This window comes from Oncorhynchus clarkii, chromosome 25, assembly GCF_045791955.1.
Source record: "Oncorhynchus clarkii lewisi isolate Uvic-CL-2024 chromosome 25, UVic_Ocla_1.0, whole genome shotgun sequence".
Classification (NCBI taxonomy): domain Eukaryota; kingdom Metazoa; phylum Chordata; class Actinopteri; order Salmoniformes; family Salmonidae; genus Oncorhynchus; species Oncorhynchus clarkii.
Window position 1 is genome coordinate 43,518,717 of NC_092171.1, and position 22,912 is coordinate 43,541,628.

The 22,912-nt window shown below is 41.7% G+C and overlaps 2 protein-coding genes across 2 annotated transcripts in view; both read left to right on the top strand.

Moving 5' to 3' along the window:
• Positions 1–5,187: 5,187 nt before the first annotated feature.
• Positions 5,188–12,583, top strand: LOC139384050 (enhancer of rudimentary homolog). The gene is made up of 4 exons (XM_071128684.1): positions 5,188–5,287; positions 10,783–10,870; positions 11,045–11,165; positions 12,048–12,583. The coding sequence occupies exons 1-4, from the start codon at positions 5,285–5,287 to the stop codon at positions 12,148–12,150; spliced, it is 315 nt and encodes a 104-aa protein (XP_070984785.1). The 5' UTR covers positions 5,188–5,284; the 3' UTR covers positions 12,151–12,583.
• A 9,357-nt stretch (positions 12,584–21,940) lies between these two features.
• The window catches only part of LOC139383653 (BRD4-interacting chromatin-remodeling complex-associated protein), a 42,047-nt gene continuing 41,075 nt past the window's right edge, over positions 21,941–22,912 (top strand). Inside the window, exons 1-2 of the mRNA XM_071128189.1 lie at positions 21,941–21,981; positions 22,117–22,159. Of these exons, the coding sequence (XP_070984290.1) occupies positions 21,941–21,981; positions 22,117–22,159 (84 nt within the window). The remainder of the gene's footprint in view (positions 21,982–22,116; positions 22,160–22,912) is intronic.

The window sequence follows — 22,912 nt, forward strand, 5'->3', positions numbered from 1 at the left end:
AGTCAGGGCGCATTATACTGACTAGAGTCCCTTAGAATACAAGAAATGGAGAGTTTAAACATAAAAAGCTAGGTCTGGACTTTTTCTGCGGTCAAACAGTTTATAATGAGACGCCTGGACACTATACGGTACAAATGTAGTACTGTACAGGAAAAACGATTGATTGCGTATCTGTAAAACCACGGTCCAGTCTATTCACTAGTCTACCTTTTCCAGACTGGTACATTGCTATTTTATGAGGTAATAATATGTCACAAAAAACACAAACCCACATCCCTGCTACTTTCAGTCCAAAAAAACAAAACAAAATCCAAGATGCACATTGTTTTGATTTGACACCTTTTTGATTCATTTGCGACCAGAGCGGGTTTAAGAAAAGCATTGTTAACTGTTGATAGGCTATAGGAATAACTGGGGTGATGCTAAGCTATAGCAGCTTGATCTCACTTGGACACTGACCCCCCCAAAAAATGGTTTTGTTGTTGTTGTTGTTGTTGTTGTTGTTGTTGTTGTTGTTGTTGTCACGCCAACACTCTTCACCTGGTGCATGTTTTGGCACGCAAGGCTGTCCTTGGGCTCATTTCAAAAATAAAAATAAAAATAAATTTAAATGTGGGAAGTCTGCAGCCTGCTCGTCATCATTAAGATAATGTAGGTCATTTACAGGTAGGCCAGTTAGTTAACACCGTAGGTCACTGACTGGTCTACCTGTAAATTAACACCGTAGGTCACTGACTGGTCTACCTGTAAATGACCACACCGCAGGTCACTGACTGGTCTACCTGTAAATGAACATGACACTAATAACGTTGAAGCAGTTAGTTAATCACTTGTTAACAGTCAGAATTTGGCACCTACATTATAGAGCAAGCCAAAAGTGCACTGTATATTTGTACCGTATAGTGTCCATTGGCTCCATTTTAAGGGTCAGTGTTTTTGGCACAGGTCAAGGCTGGCCTTGGGCCGATTCAAATGTGTAAAAGACACAACTAGCTCATCATCATCAGGTGAATCTACGTTGTTAACAGGTATGGATCGTCATAATGAGGTTAATCTACGTTGTTAACAGGTATGGATCGTCATAATGAGGTTAATCTACGTTGTTAACAGGTATGGATCCTCATCAGGTTAATCTACGTTGTTAACAGGTATGGATCGTCATCAGGTTAATCTACGTTGTTAACAGGTATGGATCGTCATCAGGTTAATCTACGTTGTTAACAGGTATGGATCATCATCAGGTTAATCTAGGTTGTTAACAGGTATGGATCGTCATCAGGTTAATCTAGGTTGTTAACAGGTATGGATCGTCATCAGGTTAATCTACGTTGTTAACAGGTATGGATCATCATCAGGTTAATCTAGGTTGTTAACAGGTATGGATCGTCATAATGAGGTTAATCTAGGTTGTTAACAGGTATGGATCATCATCAGGTGAATCTACGTTGTTAACAGGTATGGATCGCCATAATGAGGTTAATCTAGGTCGTTAACAGGTATGGATCGTCATCAGGTTAATCTAGGTTGTTAACAGGTATGGATCGTCATCAGGTTAATCTAGGTTGTTAACAGGTATGGATCGTCATCAGGTTAATCTAGGTTGTTAACAGGTATGGATCGTCATCAGGTTAATCTAGGTTGTTAACAGGTATGGATCGTCATCAGGTTAATCTAGGTTGTTAACAGGTATGGATCGTCATCAGGTTAATCTAGGTTGTTAACAGGTATGGATCGTCATCAGGTTAATCTAGGTTGTTAACAGGTATGGATCGTCATCAGGTTAATCTAGGTTGTTAACAGGTATGGATCGTCATCAGGTTAATCTAGGTTGTTAACAGGTATGGATCGTCATAATGAGGTTAATCTAGGTTGTTAACAGGTATGGATCGTCATAATGAGGTTAATCTAGGTTGTTAACAGGTATGGATCGTCATCAGGTTAATCTAGGTTGTTAACAGGTATGGATCGTCATAATGAGGTTAATCTAGGTTGTTAACAGGTATGGATCGTCATAATGAGGTTAATCTACGTTGTTAACAGGTATGGATCATCATCAGGTTAATCTACGTTGTTAACAGGTATGGATGATCATCAGGTTAATCTACGTTGTTAACAGGTATGGATGATCATCAGGTTAATCTACGTTGTTAACAGGTATGGACCATCATCAGGTTAATCTAGGTTGTTAACAGGTATGGATCGTCATAATGAGGTTAATCTAGGTCGTTAACAGGTATGGATCATCATCAGGTGAATCTACGTTGTTAACAGGTATGGATCGTCATAATGAGGTTAATCTAGGTCGTTAACAGGTATGGATCGTCATCAGGTTAATCTAGGTTGTTAACAGGTATGGATCGTCATCAGGTTAATCTAGGTTGTTAACAGGTATGGATCGTCATCAGGTTAATCTAGGTTGTTAACAGGTATGGATCGTCATCAGGTTAATCTAGGTTGTTAACAGGTATGGATCGTCATCAGGTTAATCTAGGTTGTTAACAGGTATGGATCGTCATCAGGTTAATCTAGGTTGTTAACAGGTATGGATCGTCATCAGGTTAATCTAGGTTGTTAACAGGTATGGATCGTCATCAGGTTAATCTAGGTTGTTAACAGGTATGGATCGTCATCAGGTTAATCTAGGTTGTTAACAGGTATGGATCGTCATAATGAGGTTAATCTAGGTTGTTAACAGGTATGGATCGTCATAATGAGGTTAATCTAGGTTGTTAACAGGTATGGATCGTCATCAGGTTAATCTAGGTTGTTAACAGGTATGGATCGTCATAATGAGGTTAATCTAGGTTGTTAACAGGTATGGATCGTCATAATGAGGTTAATCTAGGTTGTTAACAGGTATGGATCGTCATAATGAGGTTAATCTAGGTTGTTAACAGGTATGGCTCATCATCAGGTTTATCTACGTTGTTAACAGGTATGGATCGTCATAATGAGGTTAATCTAGGTTGTTAACAGGTATGGATCGTCATAATGAGGTTAATCTACGTTGTTAACAGGTATGGATCGTCATAATGAGGTTAATCTAGGTTGTTAACAGGTATGGATCGTCATAATGAGGTTAATCTAGGTTGTTAACAGGTATGGATCGTCATAATGAGGTTAATCTACGTTGTTAACAGGTATGGATCGTCATAATGAGGTTAATCTAGGTTGTTAACAGGTATGGCTCATCATCAGGTTAATTTAGTTTGTTAACAGGTATGGCTCGTTATCATCAGGTTAAATTAGGTTTGTTAACAGGTGTGCCAGTCCATTATTCTTTGAAGTGACCAATCACTTCAGTGTATTGTAGGCCTACAGTGTCTTGCATTGGGACCAATGGAGTGGGTGGAGTAGAAAGTGTTGCTGGGCATATAGATGTCAGTCCCCCAGGAAATAACACCATATATGGATTCTACAGAACCTAGTGATTAAGCCCAACCCCACTTTTACTTCTGCACCTAAAATAGTTTTCTCTTTGTAAGCCAATATGTATTTCATATACAGTGTTACGAAAAAAAATATTGCAGTCAGAGTGCAGTATAACTGCAGTTCAACTGTGTTTCCTGTCCTGTTAAGCGTTGAAAATGTAACCAGTACTTTTTGGTGTCAGGAAAAATATATGAAGTAAAAAGTACATAATTTTCTTTAGGAATGTAGTGGAGTAAAAGTAAAGGTTGTCAAAAAATATAAATAGTAAAGTACAGATACCCCCAAAAAACACGTAGTACTAGTAGTGTTTTTACCTAAGTACTTTACATCAATGCTTTTACTGCAGTTTTAAAACTGCAATCTTGTTGTTGTTGTTGTTGTTGTTGTTGTTGTTGTTGTTGTTGTTGTAAGGGTTGCATTGGGAGCATTGATTTGCCCTTGGAACATGTTTTAAAAGCCTAATTTTTATTTTTTATTTTTTATTTCACCTTTATTTAACCAGGTAGGCTAGTTGAGAACACCTTTATTTAACCAGGTAGGCTAGTTGAGAACAAGTTCTCATTTACAACTGCGACTTGGCCAAGATAAAGCATAGCAGTGTGAACAGACAACACAGAGTTACACGTGGAGTAAACAATAAACAAGTCAATAACACAGTAGAAAAAAAAGAAAAAAAGAGTCTATATACATTGTGTGCAAAAGGCATGAGGAGGTAGGCGAATTATTTAAATTTTAGCAGATTAACACTGGAGTGATAAATGATCAGATGGTCATGTGCAGGTAGTGATACTGGTGTGCAAAAGAGCAGAAAGGTAAATAAATAAAAACAGTATGGGGATGCGGTGGGTAAATTGGGTGGGCCATTTACTGATAGACTATGTACAGCTGCAGCAATCGGTTAGCTGCTCAGATAGCAGATGTTTAAAGTTGGTGAGGGAGATAAAAGTCTCCAACTTCAACGATTTTTGCAATTCATTCCAGTCACAGGCAGCAGAGAACTGGAAGGAAAGGCGGCCAAATGAGGTGTTGGCTTTAGGGATGATCAGTGAGATACACCTGCTGGAGCGCGTGCTACGGGTGGGTGTTGCCATCGTGACCAGTGAACTGAGATAAGGCGGAGCTTTACCTAGCATGGAATTTGTAGATGACCTGGAGCCAGTGGGTCTGGCGACGAATATGTAGCGAGAGCCGGCGGACTAGAGCATACAGGTCGCAGTGGTGGGAGGTATAAGGTGCTTTAGTAACAAAGTGGATGGCACTGTGATAAACTGCATCCAGTTTGCTGAGTAGAGTATTGGAAGCCATTTTGTAGATGAAATCGCCGAAGTCGAGGATCGGTAGGATAGTCAGTTTTAATGCAAATGCAAAGATAGTTTTAATTTAATGCAAATGTCACTTAATATGAACAAATATGAATTATTGTTAATGTTTAGACAATTATTTTTCATACGGAATATCATGAATAAATACAGGTTAATTACACCTTTTTTTTATTATTACGTGGGCGAGTTTTATTTTGAAATGACCGAAATTCCGTGACCCGGAAGTACTTTTTTGGCCGATACCGTTTCCTAGATAGCACAGCCACAAAGTCAAAATTTGCTTTATGTTAAAAATGTATGAAAACAAAAATAATTAGCTTTGTGGTCTTAATTTAAGGCTAGAGTTAGACATACGGTTAGCCGTGTGGTAATTAAGGTTAGGTATTAATTACAATTTTAAGAACATACATTTTTAGAAATAGGCGGGGTTTATGACTTTGTGGGTGTGGTAACTAGTGACGAGACGCTGATATCGAGTAGAACAAGATACCTTATTACGCCAAGAACTCGGTGAAGGAATTATCCAAAACATGGTTAGTTTTTGTTTGTTTTAAAATAGCATGTCTAAATTTGTGTTTAAGTGATTTTCCAGAGTTTAAAATAAAAAAAGATTCGATTGCTAGCTAGCCTTTTGAAATGTTGCGTGCATGTCAATCAACGGATGCTAACGCGTTAGCTAGCTAGCGAGCGAAGTGTGTTGTTTTTAAACGTCTTGGTTATAAACCAGTCTGACATATTACATGGTGTTGTATTAATCTTCAACCAGATGTTGTAGTCTGCGTGTTCATTGACATGTCTGTGTTCAATTCCGAGTTACGCCTAGTTCCAGTACTAACGTTTTTAGTTAGCGACAACAATAATTGTATAAATGGGGGATGGTAGCGAAACAGATGCCTGGCTTTTGGTCCTGTGTTGCAGGATGATCCAGCTCATAACTTTAACTGAGGTCGTCTAGAAATATTAAGTTACTGAAATTAAAGCATTTTATTGATGCTCTTCAAAGTAATATACAGTTGTACTCGTTACTCATAGGTCGTGTTAGTTCAAAGGCCGGTAGATGGCGATGTTGAGTCGTGTCATTTAACCGTCCGAAGGGAATGTATGCAACCGGTGTATGCAGCCAACTTGATCGGTTGAAATATGACGATACCAGCGCTCACTTCAAAAAATGCCCCGTAAGCCTCGCCCCAGTGGGCAGAGCTAAGCATGCTGCCCTGGGACACGTTTTAATATGGTAAACCGCATATCATTTTACAATGGGTCCGCCTTGGTTCTGTGTATTCAGATTATGCTAATATATTTGAGACCAGTGTATTGCAGTTAATTTCGTCTTTGACTTAAGTATCTGTGAGTAGTAGACCTAAACAAGGGAAACAACGGAGTCCCAGACAGTTCACAATATAATAAACCAGAGAGGGGGGGGGTGTTTACTACATAAATTATTGGGACCCGTATAAAACAAGAGAGCAGTTTTGAAAGTGCAGTAACTTCAGTCGACTGGTATTTTGGACAGAGTAATTACAGAATAACTGCAATTATACTGCATTGTAACTGTAGCTACACTACAAAATTAATGCAGTAAAAAAAACTTAATTTGGATGCAGTATTTGCAGTTATACTGCACTCTGACTGGAATCTTTTTCTTGTAAGGGGATCTGGTTCATCTGGAATACATTTGAAATGTAAATGGAGAGATAATTAAATGGTGTATTCTTTGAAAAGATGGGTCTGGTTGAGAATAGAACATTCGGGTGGAGAATAGAGCATTCGGGTGGAGAATAGAGCATTCGGGTGGAGAATAGAGCATTCGGGTGGAGAATAGAGCATTCGGGTGGAGAATAGAACATTCGGGTGGAGAATAGAACATTCGGGTGGAGAATAGAACATTCGGGTGGAGAATAGAACATTCGGGTGGAGAATAGGACCTTCGGGTGGAGAATAGGACCTTCGGGTGGAGAATAGAACATTCTGTTTTCTGCCTGAGTGTGGTGGTGTTTACCACAAGTTTCTCAAAGTCCGTAATGAACCTATACTCTCCGTTGTCTTACCAACTACAGCAACAACTTTTATTATTTGCCCTTTTATAGAAAACCTTTTTAATGTATATTTATATTTTAAACTAATGACTAAACCATTAACATTGGCTGCATATCTATTGTCCTTCTCCCAAAGTGGGGACTTGTGCAATTTTTTAAAACATTTTATTTAACCTTTATTTAACCAGGCAAGTCAGTTAAGAACAGATTCTTATTTACAATGACGACCTACACCGGCCAAACCCGTACGACGCTGGGCCAATTGTGCGTCGCCCCTATGGGACTCCCAATCACGTCCGGTTGTGATACAGCCTGGATTTGAACCAGGCTGTGTCTTTAGTGACGCTTCTAGCACTGAGATGCAGCGCCTTAGACCGCTGTGCCACATTTCTTCTCATCTCATCTCAGATTTAACAATGGTGTAAAGTAGCTCAAGTCAATGCTTGGATATCCATGAGGAGAGGGATGGACGAGGGATGAGGAGAGGGATTGATTTCAGGGTGCTTCGTCAACAGACGGGCTGTGTCCCAATAGGGCACCTTATTCCCTATACACTAATGCTGACCAAGGCCCTTAAGGCTCTGGTCAAAAGTAATACATTATACAGGGACAATTGTAGGGAATAGGGAGCCCTTTGGAACGCATTCTGCCTGTTGAGCCTCACCCAGCCTAAAGGAAACCATTTCTCCATCCCATCCCCCCCAGTTAAGCAAACAAAGGGGGAGAGGCTGTGACTGTTAATTAAAAATATTAATATATTTATTTATTTATTTTTAAATTAAACTATCAATGACTATTTGATCAAGTTCATTTTTTGTAGGTTTAATAAAACTGTGAATCCATCTTTTCATTGATGGAATATTCAACGGACTGAACATTCTTGTACCAATGTGAGGAATTAGTTGCGTTGTGTTGTTGCTATTCAGCCTCGTCTAGCCTTGACGTGGAATAACGGAGTAAATACCTCTTGCCTTGGGAAATCATTTGGGGAGAAAAGTAAACACTCCCAGTTTGCACACATCTTTATTTGCTTTGCTGTAATGACAGAGTTACAGACCCATGTAAAAGCATACATTACATTTCTCTAACAATGTCTTTTAATTTAAAATGTAAAGCATATTCTTCCTTCATTCACCATTTTTAATAAGGAAAGAGCAAAAGCAGTAATAATGGCCAGCAGGCTCAGACAATATCCATAATGACTATATAGAAAAGACAAACACTGGTCAGATGACTTTTCATAAAGACGTCATGGTCTTCATGGTTCTGGGTGTGTGGCAACTCAGTGACTTGAGGGGGAGAAAGAACCAATGGAGGCAGGTATCAGGTAGGGGGGGGGGGGGGTATATCCAGGTGCCTGGCCAGGGTGTCCTCTGTCATGGTCCTAGTGCCTCAGCCCCCCCCCCCCCCCCTGGAAGGGGAGACAGAGAAAGACAATGTTGGTGTGGACACTGGATAATCTGACTCTCACACACACACACACACACATGTTTGACCTGGCTGTGATACTGTAGTACTACTTATGTAACTTTACTGAGTCGAGTCGGGTAGCATTCAACGTCCTGCGTTTTGTGTTAACCATGGCAACCAGAACTGTAAATAAAAGAGATGTGCCTCTGTCGCCGTTCAATGTATTTTCCACATCCTTTTTCAAAGAAACACCATTTATTTAGATCTCTAGTTGAGGAAAATACGTTTTTTAGTTTTTGCTCTGATCACAAGGAAAACCTAAACAAATCAGTTAACGAGGCCAGTTAGGCAGAACAATCTGAATGTTCTATCGGGGAGTGAGAACAATTCATTTCTCTGGCTGCTACTAGAAATACTAGAATTAAGCAATACGTCCCGAGGAGGTGTGGTAAATGGCCAGTATACCACGGCTAAGGGCTGTTCTTAGTTACGGAGTGCCTGGATACAGCCCATTAGCCGTGGTATATTGGCCATATACCACAAACCCCCGAGGTGCCTTATTGCTATTATAAACTGGTTGCCGACGTAATTAGAGCAGTAAAAATAAAATGGTTTGTCCATTCCTGTGGTGTACCGTGTGATATACCACAGCTGTCAGCCAATCAGAATTCAGGGCTCGAACCACCCGGAGTTGAACAGTAATTAAATATACTATAAACTTGTCTCCAAATTAAATCGCATGGCCTACACAGACCCACCTTTTGACAAATAACTGTGTGTGAAGAGGCCCCCCCATGGAGCTCGTTGATAAAACAGACAGTGTTAATAACCAGATGTTCCCAATCCATTTAGGTTGTAAATAAATCACGCCTCTGGTATGTTCTATCGAGATCTGTCTGGCACTTGTTGTTTCCCTGTTTTACTACTCCCAAAGGATATTTTACTTATTAAGTCAAAGAGCAAATTTTAAATGCAATTTTACTGGTCTCAATTATTGTGCGTGCAATAATTGAATCATGTAGATTTCTAAATTTATTTTGCTACGCTCGCAAGCGGTGTCATCAGCCTGTAAGACATGATCGGTTGGTGGGAGCGGAAGGTCCTGTATGAACACAAACTCACTTCCTTGACAACAGCTCTGTGCTGCTCCGTGAAGGACCAGAAGTATGAATGGCCTGATTTTCTACAGAGGCCAGGCCGTATGATTGTAAATGCTCAATGGCCAATGCAGACGTCAGATTGATCATGCAGTGCCTTTTATGCCATATGTCCATCAGATGCACATGCATTTTGCCATATGTTGTTTTAGCCTGATGTCTAGCATGCATTTTGCCATATGTTGTTTTTGCCTGATGTCTAGCATGCATTTTGCCATATGTTGTTTTAGCCTGATGTCTAGCCTGCATTTTTTTCCACACTTGATGCACGTGCCCTTCGCAAGGCTGCAGAACGGTTTATAGCATGGAGAAGATCCTGTTCGACCAAAGCTAATATACAGAATAAAAAATAAAAACGCAACATGTGAAGTGTTGGTCCCCTGTTTCATGAGCTGAAATAAAAGATTCCAGTTCTATTCGCACAAAAAGCTTATTTCTCTCAAATTTTGTGCACAGATTTGTTTACATCCCTGTTCGTGAGCATTTCTCCTTCGCCAAGATAATCCATCCACCTGACCGGTGTGGCATATCAAAAAGCAGGATCATTACACAGGTGCGCCTTGTGCTGGGGGCAATAAAAGGCCATTCTAAAATGTGCAGGTTTGTCACACAACACAATGCCACAGTTGTCTAAAGTTTTGAGGGAGAGTGCAATTTGCATGCTCACTGCAGGAATGACAACCAGAAAATATGTTATTTTCTCTACCATAAGCCGCCTCCAAATTCGTCCAACCTGCCTTACTACCGCAAACCACGTGTCTGGCGTTTTGTTGGGAGCTAGCGGTTTGCTGATGTCAACGTTATGAACAGAGTGTCCCGTGGTGGTGGCGTATGGGCAGGCCTAAGCTACGGACCACGAACACAATTGCAATTTGAATGCAAAGATATACCGTGATGAGATCCTGAGGCCCACTGTCGTGCCATTAATCTGCCACCATCACCTCATGTTTCAGCATGATAATGCACAGCCCCATGGCGCAAGGATCTGTACACAATTCCTGGAAGCTGAACATGTCCCAGTTCTTCCATGGCCTGAATACTCACCAGACAAGTCACCCATTGAGCATGTTTGGGATGCTCAGGATCGACATGTACGACAGCATGTTCCAGTTCCCACCAATATCCAGCATCTTCGCACAGCCATTGAAGAGGAGTGGGACAACAGTCCACAGGCCACAATCAACAGCCTGATCAACACTATGTGAAGATGACGCTCCTACCCACCGACTCGCTACTGGTACCCCATGTATATAGCCAAGTTATCATTACTCATTGTGTATTTGTTCCTCGTTCTTTTTTATCTTTCTTTTTTCTCTCTCTGCATTGTTGGAAAGGGCCCGTAAATCAGCTTTTCACTGTTCGTCTACACCTGTTTGTTTAGGATGCATGTAACCAATACCATGAGATCATGTGTTGTTGTTGCAGTCTCACACGATCCTGTTGGTCCAGCCCACCAAGAGACCAGAGGGACGTACGTATGCTGACTATGAATCAGTCAACGAGTGCATGGAAGGTAAAATTGACAGCCAACTAAACTGACAGAGAAGAATATAGAACCCACATCGTCTGTGAGACAGTACTGACCCGCTGAGCAAAAAACAACAACAACGTGATGGAACATTTTTTAAATGCTGTTAGATGGTCAACCAGTTTAAACTTATCACTAATCTATAAATCTCTTTTCCAGGTGTGTGTAAGATGTACGAGGAACACCTAAAGAGAATGAACCCAAACAGTCCATCCATCACCTATGACATCAGTCAACTGTTTGACTTCATCGACGACCTGGCTGACCTCAGCTGCTTGGTGTAAGTCTGGGGGCGTTCCAGGAGGTGTTGCAACTTGTCTGTGTAGGCAACGTCTCCCAGTCCTAGTTGTTGTTCTTTCGTCTGAATGAGTCTGTCTGAACGATATCAAATGCCATACATTTTTTATTTTTTTTTATAAATTTATTAATAACCTGGTTGTTTTAATTTGCATTAGAGTTGTTGTAAGGGTATTATTAATGCCTATAATGTCTTATAGTTCACTATAACACCAGCTTTAGATCTGCAGGTATTAAGTGAGGTGTCACCTAAGTGTAGAAACATCCTAGGGTTGAGGATTTCTATCGCCTCATAAGGCTCAATTTTGATGGGGACACTCCGTCTCTCTTTCTCCGCTAGGTACCGTGCGGACACACAGACGTACCAGCCCATGTTTTAATATATCGTTCCGTCTGTCTCCTCTAGGTACCGTGCGGACACACAGACGTACCAGCCCATGTTTTAATATATTGTTCCGTCTGTCTCCTAGATACCGTGCGGACTCACAGACGTACCAGCCCATGTTTTAATATATCGTTCCGTCTGTCTCCTCTAGGTACCGTGCGGACACACAGACGTACCAGCCCATGTTTTAATATATTGTTCTGTCTGTCTCCTAGATACCGTGCGGACTCACAGACGTACCAGCCCATGTTTTAATATATCGTTCCGTCTGTCTCCTCTAGGTACCGTGCGGACACACAGACGTACCAGCCCATGTTTTAATATACCGTTCCGTCTGTCTCCTCTAGGTACCGTGCGGACACACAGACGTACCAGCCCATGTTTTAATATATCCTTCCGTCTGTCTCCTCTAGGTACCGTGCGGACACACAGATGTACCAGCCCATGTTTTAATATATCGTTCTGTCTGTCTCCTCCTAGGTACCGTGCGGACACACAGACGTACCAGCCGTACAACAAGGACTGGATCAAGGAGAAGATTTACGTGTTGCTGCGACGCCAGGCCCAACAGGCTGGGAAATGAGACCTACAGCCTCTAGTTCCAGGCTGACTGCACTGCAGACGCATGCCAGATAGAAACACATGTGGTTTGGTGTTTAACATGTCACCTAACCACATCCATACAATACAGCAATCTGATGACAACTGCGTAGTCAATGACATTGGTTGATGCAGTGCGACTTCTGCAATGTAGTCTGCCTGGAACGCGACCAATCTGTGACGGAAGAGGTGGGGGGGGGGGGGGTTTGATAGGATTGGAGAAGGGTTGAATTATGTTATGAGTCCTGGATATTATACTATTTTATAAGTTGTCTCGGTGAGAACTTTTCTAGTAGGATGGGGTGAAGTGTGATTTTTATTTTATTTTTTTGAATTGTTTGTATTTAAAATGGTTTCCCCCTCTTTATGAAGATGTCTTTTGTCTTTACTTAAATAAAATTTAACGGCAAGAAAAACTCTGGGTTTTTGTGTTAAATGTTCTGTACTCATATGGAGAGGACTTGTCCACTGTGGCCTGCTTTGATTTCCTACTAAACTCAGAAATCAAAAAAGAATGTCCCCCTTTTAATTTTTAACAAATTATCTTTGAAAAGACAGACGGTCTTTTCAAAGATAATTTGTTAAAAATAAAAAATCCAAATAACTTCACAGATCTTCATTGTAAAGGGTTTAAATAAACACTGTTTCCCGTGTTTGTTCAATGAACCATAAACAATTCATGAACAAGGCACCTGTGGAACGGTCGTTAAGACACTAACATCTTACAGACTAAGCATTAAGGAATGAGCGTTACACTGAGGCCTGTACTCTGGAGCGGGATCGATTTGGAGGTGGAGGGTCCGTCATGGTCTGGAGCGGTGTGTCACAGCATCATGAGGCAATCTCATCGCTGTGCGTTACAGGGAAGACATCCTCCCTCGTGGTACCCTTCCTGCAGGCTCATCCTGACATGACCCTCTAGCACGAAAATGCCACCAGCCATACTGCTCATTCTGTGTGGGATTTCCTGCAAGACAGGAATGTCAGTGTTCTGCCATGGCCAGCGAAGAGCCCGGATCTCAATCCCATTGAGCACGTTTAGGACCTGTTGGATCGGAGGGTGAGGGGTAGGGCCATTCCTCCCAGAAATGTCTGGGTACTTGCAGGTGCCTTGGTGGAAGAGTGGGGTAACATCTCACAGCAATAATTGACAAATCTGGTGCAGTCTATGAGGAGGAGATGCACTGCAATACTTAATGCAGCTGGTGGCCACACCAGATACTGTTACTTTTGATTTTGACCCCCCCCCCCCCCCCCCCCCCTCCTTTGTTCAGGGACACATTATTCAATTTCTGTTAGTCACATGTCTGTGAAACTTGTTCAGTTTATGTCTCAGTTGTTGAATCTTATGTTCATACTTACACATGTTAAGTTTGCTGAAAATAAACGCAATTGACAGTGACAGGACGTTTCTTTTTTTGCTGAGTTTATATTGTAAGAACCTTAGGGATATTAACAGAATATGAATGATTGTTCACATCAATGGCCCTGTGAGAAGTTTGATGCTCACTGAAATAATATTTATTAGGGGAAGTTCAATGATCTTTACTGAAATATTAATGTGCACTTATTGATGCATTATTTCAGTCATATGCCGTTTGGTTTATTGTGGGGGTAAGGCCTGTCAGTCAGTGGCTTTTTGACGCTGTTTTAATTACGCTGCATGGGTCATTTATTTTCTCACCAGGCCATTTCTGGACATGTTACATTTGGAAATGTTTCAAATGTCATTGATGCCTTTTAACGAATCATTCATTGTAAATGTATGCAACATGATATGATTTTAGACCGTCGCTACTGGAATATATGAGAAATCAGACCGCTAGCTGAATTATAGGTCTATGAAAATTATATATATTTTTTATTTAACCTTTATTTAACTGGGCAAGTCAGATCTTTAGAGGACAGGTATTTCCATTGGCTTTCCGTAGTCCTCATACATGCATAATGAAATAGCTCCGAAAATGATCCAAGAGAGCTGGGATATTTAAAGCAGCGTTTGTAGAACGTCCGCATGATGACAGGAGCACACAAGAGAGAGAGAACATGCAGCATTCCCATCTCTTCTTCACCAGTGAAGGACGTAGCGGCAGCTGGGCCACATCTCTTCTTCACCACTGAAGGACGTAGCGGCAGCTGGGCCACATTGCTGCCTTCTACTGTTTTCTACCTTTTGTGTTCTGGTCGGCTCTCTCTCTCACTCTTGTTTCGCGCACCCACCCCAGTCCCACCCCTCCTCTTAGCATCTCAAAAGACCACTGAGAGAGAATCGATGGCGCAGAGGCCCGCCTTGCTGACAGGACAATAAAACCACAAAAGAAGAAAAGGGTGAGTTTTTTTTTTCTAAGTTGAATTGCGGGAATTTTCTCTAATGGCAGAAGGAGACTGTGGACGAAGGAGTCTGTAGCTATATTTACACAGCATCCTTTGTTGTTTTCCGCTGTCCCCCCCCCCCCCTCCTCTCTCTCACCTCTCGAAAGAAATAAGCATCACCACCATCCATAGCAACTATCTGTACCTTATTTTAGATGTGAGATCCAACTCTCACCCACAAAATGTACAGTGTATAGCCTATGCAAAATATAACGACAAAAACACCAGCGTATTATTTAAGACATATATAGATCAACGTTTAAATTGTGCGGGATGGTTCGAGGTCGGTCGTTTTTAATTCAATGCTCGCTGCGGTAACGTTTACCGTTTACCGCGGCGGGTGTGTGTGTGTGTTGTGGTTGTAAACAAAAAAAAATATGACAGATCGGTGGAGGAGGTCGGTCTATTTTAAGGGACCTCCCCTGGAAATTGAGCGAGAGGGGTAGGAAATGGAGCGAGTAGCCTAATGTTGTTACAATGTGTTATGGGTTAATTCGCACTCGCTTCTCAAGACTGCTCGCTTAAAGGGAGGGGGTGTTTTGGGGGTACCCATCTCCACCATAATCGCCCAGAATAATCTGTTTTCAAATAGGGTACTATTTTTCTCACCTACATTTTAAAGCCCATAACATAGGAAAATGGCATATAAACAGAATCATATGAACCATTTCCCACGACATAAAAGATGATGTTGAATGTCATTGATATTGCCTGTTATTGTGTGGTTACTATTTCTACATGCCATTGATATTGCCTGTTATTGTGTGGTTACTATTTCTACATGCCATTGATATTGCCTGTTATTGTGTGGTTACTGTTTCTACATACCATTGATATTGCCTGTTATTGTGTGGTTACTATTTCTACATGCCATTGATATTGCCTGTTATTGTGTGGTTACTGTTTCTACATACCATTGATATGGTCTAATGGACACCCATTCATGTCTGCAATCACCCTACACATCTGTTGTACTGGGCTGTAGTGTATCACATATACATCATACAACACAGCAATGTGTTGGGGCTCCCGAGTAGATCAGCGGTCTAAGGCACTGCATCTCAATGCTAGATGCGTCACTACAGACCCTGGTTCTATTCCAGGCTGTATCACAACCGGACGTAATTGGGAGTCCCATAGGGCGGCGCACAATTGGCCCTGAGTCGTCCGGGTTTTGGCCAGGCTAGGTCGTCATTGTAAATAAGAATTTGTTCTTAACTGACTTGCCTAGTTAAATAAAACAAAAACACAAATATTTTGGATGCAAATAAGAATCCAAGCGACACACATAGTATATTTGGTTGCTGTCATTTCTATAGAATACAGTAACCAAATGACAGATTCATTACGAGAGATGTCCTGAGAGGACTAAGCCCGGACTGTTGTGGGTAACAGACATGGGTCTAAAGCAGAGGACTGGTAAGACTTTAGTAGTGACCTTAAATAACCCCTCAACGTGGCCATGTTGTGCCCTTAGGACCTGCCTTAGTTCGCTCCGTTGTGAGATCCAGGGATGCCCCGTCAGACCGAGGACCTGCCCCACAGTCCTGCCTCCTCAACTGGGCACCGCTTTGCTGACAGCCTCTAATCCCCTGGAGCCTCTGGAGCTTCTGAATCCTCAAACCCAAGGCAGAGGTTCCCATGAGGCCCCCCAGGAGAACTCAGCGTGACACCTCTGTATGGGGCCTCCAGCATATGAAGTAGGTCTGAATCCATCCGTGCCCTTCACACCAGATATATAGTATGTTTCACACTGTTAAACCACTAAAGGAGGAAGGGTATGGGGTGCCCTTCACACCAGATATATAGTATGTTTCACACACTGTTAAACCACTGAAGAAGGAAGGGTATGGGGTGCCCTTCACACCAGATATATAGTATGTTTCACACACTGTTAAACCACTGAAGGAGGAAGTGTATGGGGTGCCCTTCACACCAGATATATAGTATGTTTCACACACTGTTAAACCGCTGAAGGAGGAAGGGTATGGGGTGCCCTTCACACCAGATATATAGTATGTTTCACACACTGTTAAACCACTGAAGGAGGAAGGGTATGGGGTGCCCTTCACACCAGATATATAGTATGTTTCACACACTGTTAAACCACTGAAGGAGGAAGTGTATGGGGTGCCCTTCACACCAGATATATAGTATGTTTCACACACTGTTAAACCGCTGAAGGAGGAAGGGTATGGGGTGCCCTTCACACCAGATATATAGTATGTTTCACACTGTTAAACACCTGAAATATCAAATCAAATTTGATTTGTTACATGCGCCGAATACAACAGACGTGAAATGCTTACTTTACAAGCCCTTAACCCACAATGCAGTTCAATAAATAGAGTTAAGAAAATATTTACTGAATAAACTAAAGTAAAAAATGTAATAAAAACAAACAATAAAACAACAATAATAAGGCTATATACAGGGGGTACCGAGTACCGAGTCAATATGTGGGGTTACAGGTTAGTCGTGGTAATTTGTACATGTAGGTAGGGGTAAAGTGACTATACATAGATAAACAGTGAGTAGCAGGAGTGTAAAAACAAAGAGGGTGTCAATGTAAATAGGTTGGCTATGGGGTGCCCTTCACACCAGAGATATACAGTACCAGTCAAAAGTTTGGACACACCTACTCATTCCAGGGTTTTTCTTTATTTTTACTATTATCTACATTGTAGAATAATAGTGAAGACATCAAAACTATGAAATAACACATATGGAATAATGTAGTAACCAAAAAAGTGTTAAACAAATCAAAATATATTTTATATTTGTGATTCTTCAAATAGCCACCTTTTTTGCCTTGATGACAGCTTTGCACACTCTTGGCATTCTCTCAACCAGCTTCATGAGGTAGTCACCTGGAATGCTTTTCAATTAACAGGTGTGTCTTGTTAAAAGTTCATTTGTGGAATTTATTTCCTCTTAATGCATTTGAGCCAATCAGTTGTGTTGTGACAAGGTGGGGGGGGGGGGGAGGAGATAGCAGAAGATAGCCATATTTGGTAAAGGCCAAGTCCATATTATGGCAAGAACAGCTCAAATAAGCAAAGAGAAGTGACAGTCCATCATTACCTTAAGACATGAAGGTCAGTCAATCCGGAACATTTCAAGAACTTTGAAAAATCCTTCAAGTGCAGTCGCCAAAACCATCAAGCGCTATGATGAAACTGGCTCTCATGAGGACCGCCACAGGAATGGAAGACCCAGAGTTACCTCTGCTGTAGAGGATAAGTTCATTAGAGTTACCAGCCTCAGACATTGCAGCCCAAATAAATGCTTCAGAGTTCAAGTAAGAGACACATCTCAACATCAACTGTTCATAGGAGACTGTGTGAAATCAGGCCTTTGTTGTCGAATTGCTGCAAAGAAACCACTACTAAAGGACACCAATAAGAAGAAGAGACTTCCTTTCGCCCAGAAACACGAGCAACGGACATTAGACCGGTGGAAATCTGTCCTTTTGGTCTGAGTCCAAATTGGAGATTTTTGGTTCCAACTGCCATGTCTTTGTGAGATGCGGTGTGTGGGTGAACGGATGATCTCTGCATGTGTATTTCCCACCGTGAAGCATGGAGGAAGAGGTGTTATGGTGTTGGGCTGCTTTGCTGATGACACTGTCTGTGATTTATTTAGAAATCAAGGCACACTTAACCAGCATGGCTACCACAGCATTCTGCAACGTTGCGCCATCCCATCTGGTTTGGGCTTAGTGGGACTATCATTTGTTTTTCAACATGACAATTTCCCAACACACCTCCAAGCTGTGTAAGGGCTATTTGACCAAGAAAGACCCCCGACCTCAACCAAATTGAGATGTTTTGGGATGAGTCGGACAGCAGAGTGAAGCATTCCAGGTGAAGCTGGTTGAGAGAATACCAAGAGTGTTTAAAGCTGTTATCAAGGCAAAGGGTGGCTATATGAAGGATCTCAAATATAAAATATATTTAGATTTGTTTAACACTTTTTTAGTTACTACATGATTCCATGTGTGTTATTTCATAGTGGTGATGCCTTAACTATTATTCTACAACGTAGAAAATAGTAAAAATAAAGAAACCCCTTGAATGAGTAGGTGTTCTAAAACTTTTGACCGGGAGTATAGATAAACCAAATATGATGACTGCGGTATACAACATAGAAGCTTATCAGGTTCTGATCATCTTTACCATGCTTCTTCACCTGAGATTGACCCTCGATTGCTAATCAATCAGTTCTCTATTCTCCAGGCTCCGCTTTGTCATCGACATGGAAAACCTTGCGATGAGTGTCATGTATCCATCGTGATTTTCCCTGGACTTTTACTGCCGACCTCGTTATGAGCAAAACTTGATAAAGGACTTTCCCATCTTGGCCCTAATGTCTCTGTTACATTATTATTTTTTTAACCATCACCCACGGTCCTGGTACTACGTCATGTCCCCCCCTCCTCTGGAGTTATAACCCTCGGCCTCTTTTTACTCGTCTGACTTGATTTCTCTTACTGCATTAGAAAGTTATATTCAACAGTTCCTCCAGTGGGACATCCGGTGAAATTGCAGTGCGCGAAATTCAAATAAAATTATTACACGTGCAATAAACCAAAATTAAGCTTAACTTCTTGTTAATCCAGCCACCGTGTCAGATTTCAAAAAGGCTTTACGGCCAAAGCAGACCATGTGATTATCAGAGGACAGCACCCCATCAAACAAACACATGACAGTCATAATTCAACCCGCCAGGCGCAACACAAAACTCAGAAATAACGATATAATTCATGCCGTACCTTTGAAGATCTTCTTCTGTTGGCACTCCAATATGTCCCATAAACATCTCAAATGGTCCTTTTGTTCGATAAATTCCGTCATTATATCCCCAAAATATCAATTTATTTGGCGCGTTTGATCCAGAAAAGCACCGGTTCCAACTCGCCCAACATGACTACAAATGATCTAATAAATTACCTGTAAACTTGGTCCAAACATTTCAAGCAACTTTCTTAATCCAACTTTAGGTCTTTTAAAACATAAATAATCTATAAAATTTAAGACAGAAAATACTCTGTTCAATAGCGGATAAAATGGAAGTGGAGCGAGCTCCAGGTCGCGCGCCCCAAACAAAACAGTCCACTTGGCTCGACACTCAGAAAGGAAAGGGCTACTTCTTCATTACTCAAAAGAAAAACAACAACCAATTTTGAAAGACTGTTGACATCTAGTGGAAGCCATAGGAACTGCAACCAGATGCCTCAGACATCTAGATTCCCATAGAAAACCAATTGAAAACACAATGAACTCGAAATTAAATTTTCATCCGGACGTGAAAATACTGCCCCCTATCCCAAACAGGTTAAGCATTGTGTAACTCGTAAAATGTATGTCTGCTTTTCTCAAATCTAACGTGCCTGGTAGTGACATGGGTCGACCTGTGACGACCTCAAACAGACTCAACCCTGTTGGTTTGTTATGATTTGCCCGTGTACTACATAATACTGTAGGCAATGCATCTGACCACGCTATCCCTTCTTTGATGAATTTCTCATCAAAGAAAGTCTCTCTTTCAGTACTCTATTTGTGCGTTCTACCTGTCCAATCGGTTGAGGATGGTAAAGGGCAGTGTAGTTGCCAGTCTATGTTCAGAAGACGAGCTACATCCTGACACACTTTTCCTGTGTAATGAGTGCCTTGTTCGGAAAATCGAATTGTTCCGGAAATCCCCACCTGGGAATGATTTCTGGAATCAGAATTTTAGCTGTGTGTTGTGCAGTTCCTTTCTTAGTAGGGTAGGCTTCAACCCATCGTGAGAAACGATCAACAAACGACCAGCACATCTTCCTGTCCTTTACATTTGAGCAGCGTGATGTAATCAAGCTGTAGATGTCTGATGGGTCCTGTACTTTCCCTTGTCCCTTGGTGTTGTTTTCCATACACATGTTGCAATTCCCCACAACAGCTTCAGCCTCTTGCCACACACCAGGATTCCACCATTTGCCCACAAAAACGATAAACTATCTTGTCCACACCAATGTGTTCCAAAGAGTGGATCTGTGTCACCAAGTAGGGTAGGAGTGCATTTGGCGCTACACATCTCCCGGTTGTATTTCCACACACCTTCTTGATGGAGTTTGCACCCTGCAGTCATCCATTCCTACACTTCATCTTTTGGTCCACTGTTTTTGTCACGCCCTGATCTGTTTCACCTGTCCTTGTGATTGTGTCCACCCCCTCCAGGTGTTGCTTATTTTCCCCAGTGTATTTATCCCTGTGTTTCCTATCTCTCTGTGCCAGTTCGTCTTGTATGTTTCCAAGTCAACCAGCGGTTTTTCCCCGTTCTCCTGATTTTTCAAATTCTCCTTTTTCTAGTCCTCCCGGTTTTGACCCTTGCCTGTTTCTGGACTTTGTACCCGCCTGCCTGACCATTCTGCCTGCCTTGACCATTCTGCCTGCCTTGTCCACGAGCCTGTCTGCCACTCTGTACCTCCTGGACTCTGATCTGGTTTTGACCCTAGCCTGTTTCTGGACTTTGTACCCGCCTGCCTGACCCTTCTGCCTGCCTTGACCATGAGCCTGCCTGACCATTCTGCCTGCCTTGTCCATGAGCCTGTCTGCCACTCTGTACCTCCTGGACTCTGATCTGGTTTTGACATTTTAGTCTGTCCAACGACCGTTCTCTTGTCTACGCTTTTGGATTAATAAACAATGTAAGACTCCAAACATCTGCCTCCTGTGTCTGCATTTGGGTCTCGCCTTGTGCCTTGATAGCTTTACATGTCTATAATGTGTTGTAATGTATCCAAGGTGTATCTCCTAACCAGTTTAGGTGACAGAGGTGTTCTCTTGGCAGCTCTGTCAGCCAAGCCATTACCTTTACTCTCGTCTGTAAAGATTTTCCCCATGTGCTTTCATTTTCAAAAATTGCAACTTGTCCCAGGCAACTGGAAAGCATTCAGTAGAGTCGTCACCTCTGGTACCATTCTTCACAGGAGCTCCCAGTGATGTCCCGAATCCTCTGTTTTCCCATATTTATTCAGAAATCCTGGGTAACTCCGAAAGCATACCTCGAGTCTGCGTAGATATTAGCTGTTTTTTCCCTTCAGCCTGTTTACCTGCTTCCGTCAAAGCCACCACGGATGTTCCTGCAGGTAACGTGCCTGTCACTATCACATTATCCATTGTAGTAACTACCCAGCCTGTCCCCCCCCCCCTTCCATAATGTGCAATAAAATCTTTCTCAGCAACCACTTTCAAAGTATTATTTTTTCTACCGAATGATGAGGTGTGCTCCGATGCTGTGGCTACTTCAAAACATCTCAATGTCACCAGGTGCTGAAGATGCATCTAGAACGAGAGAGAGAACTATGTGATGTGACTTTCTCGTCCTCGTCCTCCTCCTCCTCCTCTCCTTCAGTTGACATGGAGAATGAAGACGGAACCTGTCTGCTTGATGTTTTGTGGTGAGCGCCGCTGACAAGATCTTTCTGCAAAAAGCAATACAGAAATGAAATATGATATTTGGTCTGAGATAACATGTTTAATCAGCCAGTCCTGTTCTAAGAGCTATATTTAACCCTGTTCTATTTCTCCTTCAGTGATCCCCAAGCCTTAAATAACTTCCTTCATGGAACAAACGAGGTAATGATTTATCTTATTATCCAGCGTTAATCAGAACATGTATCTCAGAGAGACAATGCCAAATGTATTATTGATTTATAAATAGCTGTAGGTGTTGTTTATGGTTACAAGAACGATGAAAAGACAACTGTTGTTGTCACAGAGAACCAGAGAAAATAGCAATCAGAATACTAGCTCAGTAGGATCTCTATGGTCAGAACTGTCTGTCTGTCATGTCTATGGTCATAACTGTCTAACTGTCTGTCATCCCTATGATCATAACTGTCTGTCATCTCTATGGTCATAACTGTCTGTCATCTCTATGGTCATAACTGTCTAACTGTCTGTCATCACCATGATCATAACTGTCTGTCATGTCTATGGTCATAACTGTCTAACTGTCTGTCATCCCTATGATCATAACTGTCTGTCATCTCTATGGTCATAACTGTCTGTCATCTCTATGGTCATAACTGTCTAACTGTCTGTCATCACTATGATCATAACTGTCTGTCATCTCTATGGTCATAACTGTCTAGCTGTCTGTCATCTTTATGGTCATAACTGTCTAACTGTCTGTCATCACTATGATCATAACTGTCTGTCATCTCTATGGTCATAACTGTCTAGCTGTCTGTCATCACTATGGTCATAACTGTGTGTCATCTTTATGGTCATAACTGTCTGTCATCTCTATGGGCATAACTGTCTGTCATCTCTATGGCCATAACTATCTGTCATCTCTACAGTAATAAATGTCTAACTGTCTGTCAT

What these genes read in the sequence shown, in the direction of transcription:
- LOC139384050 (XM_071128684.1), top strand. An exon ending in AGTCAACGAGTGCATGGAAG is followed by an intron (nt 10,871 to 11,044) that starts GTAAAATTGACA and finishes TCTCTTTTCCAG; the next exon opens with GTGTGTGTAAGATGTACGAG. An exon ending in GCTGACCTCAGCTGCTTGGT is followed by an intron (nt 11,166 to 12,047) that starts GTAAGTCTGGGG and finishes GTCTCCTCCTAG; the next exon opens with GTACCGTGCGGACACACAGA.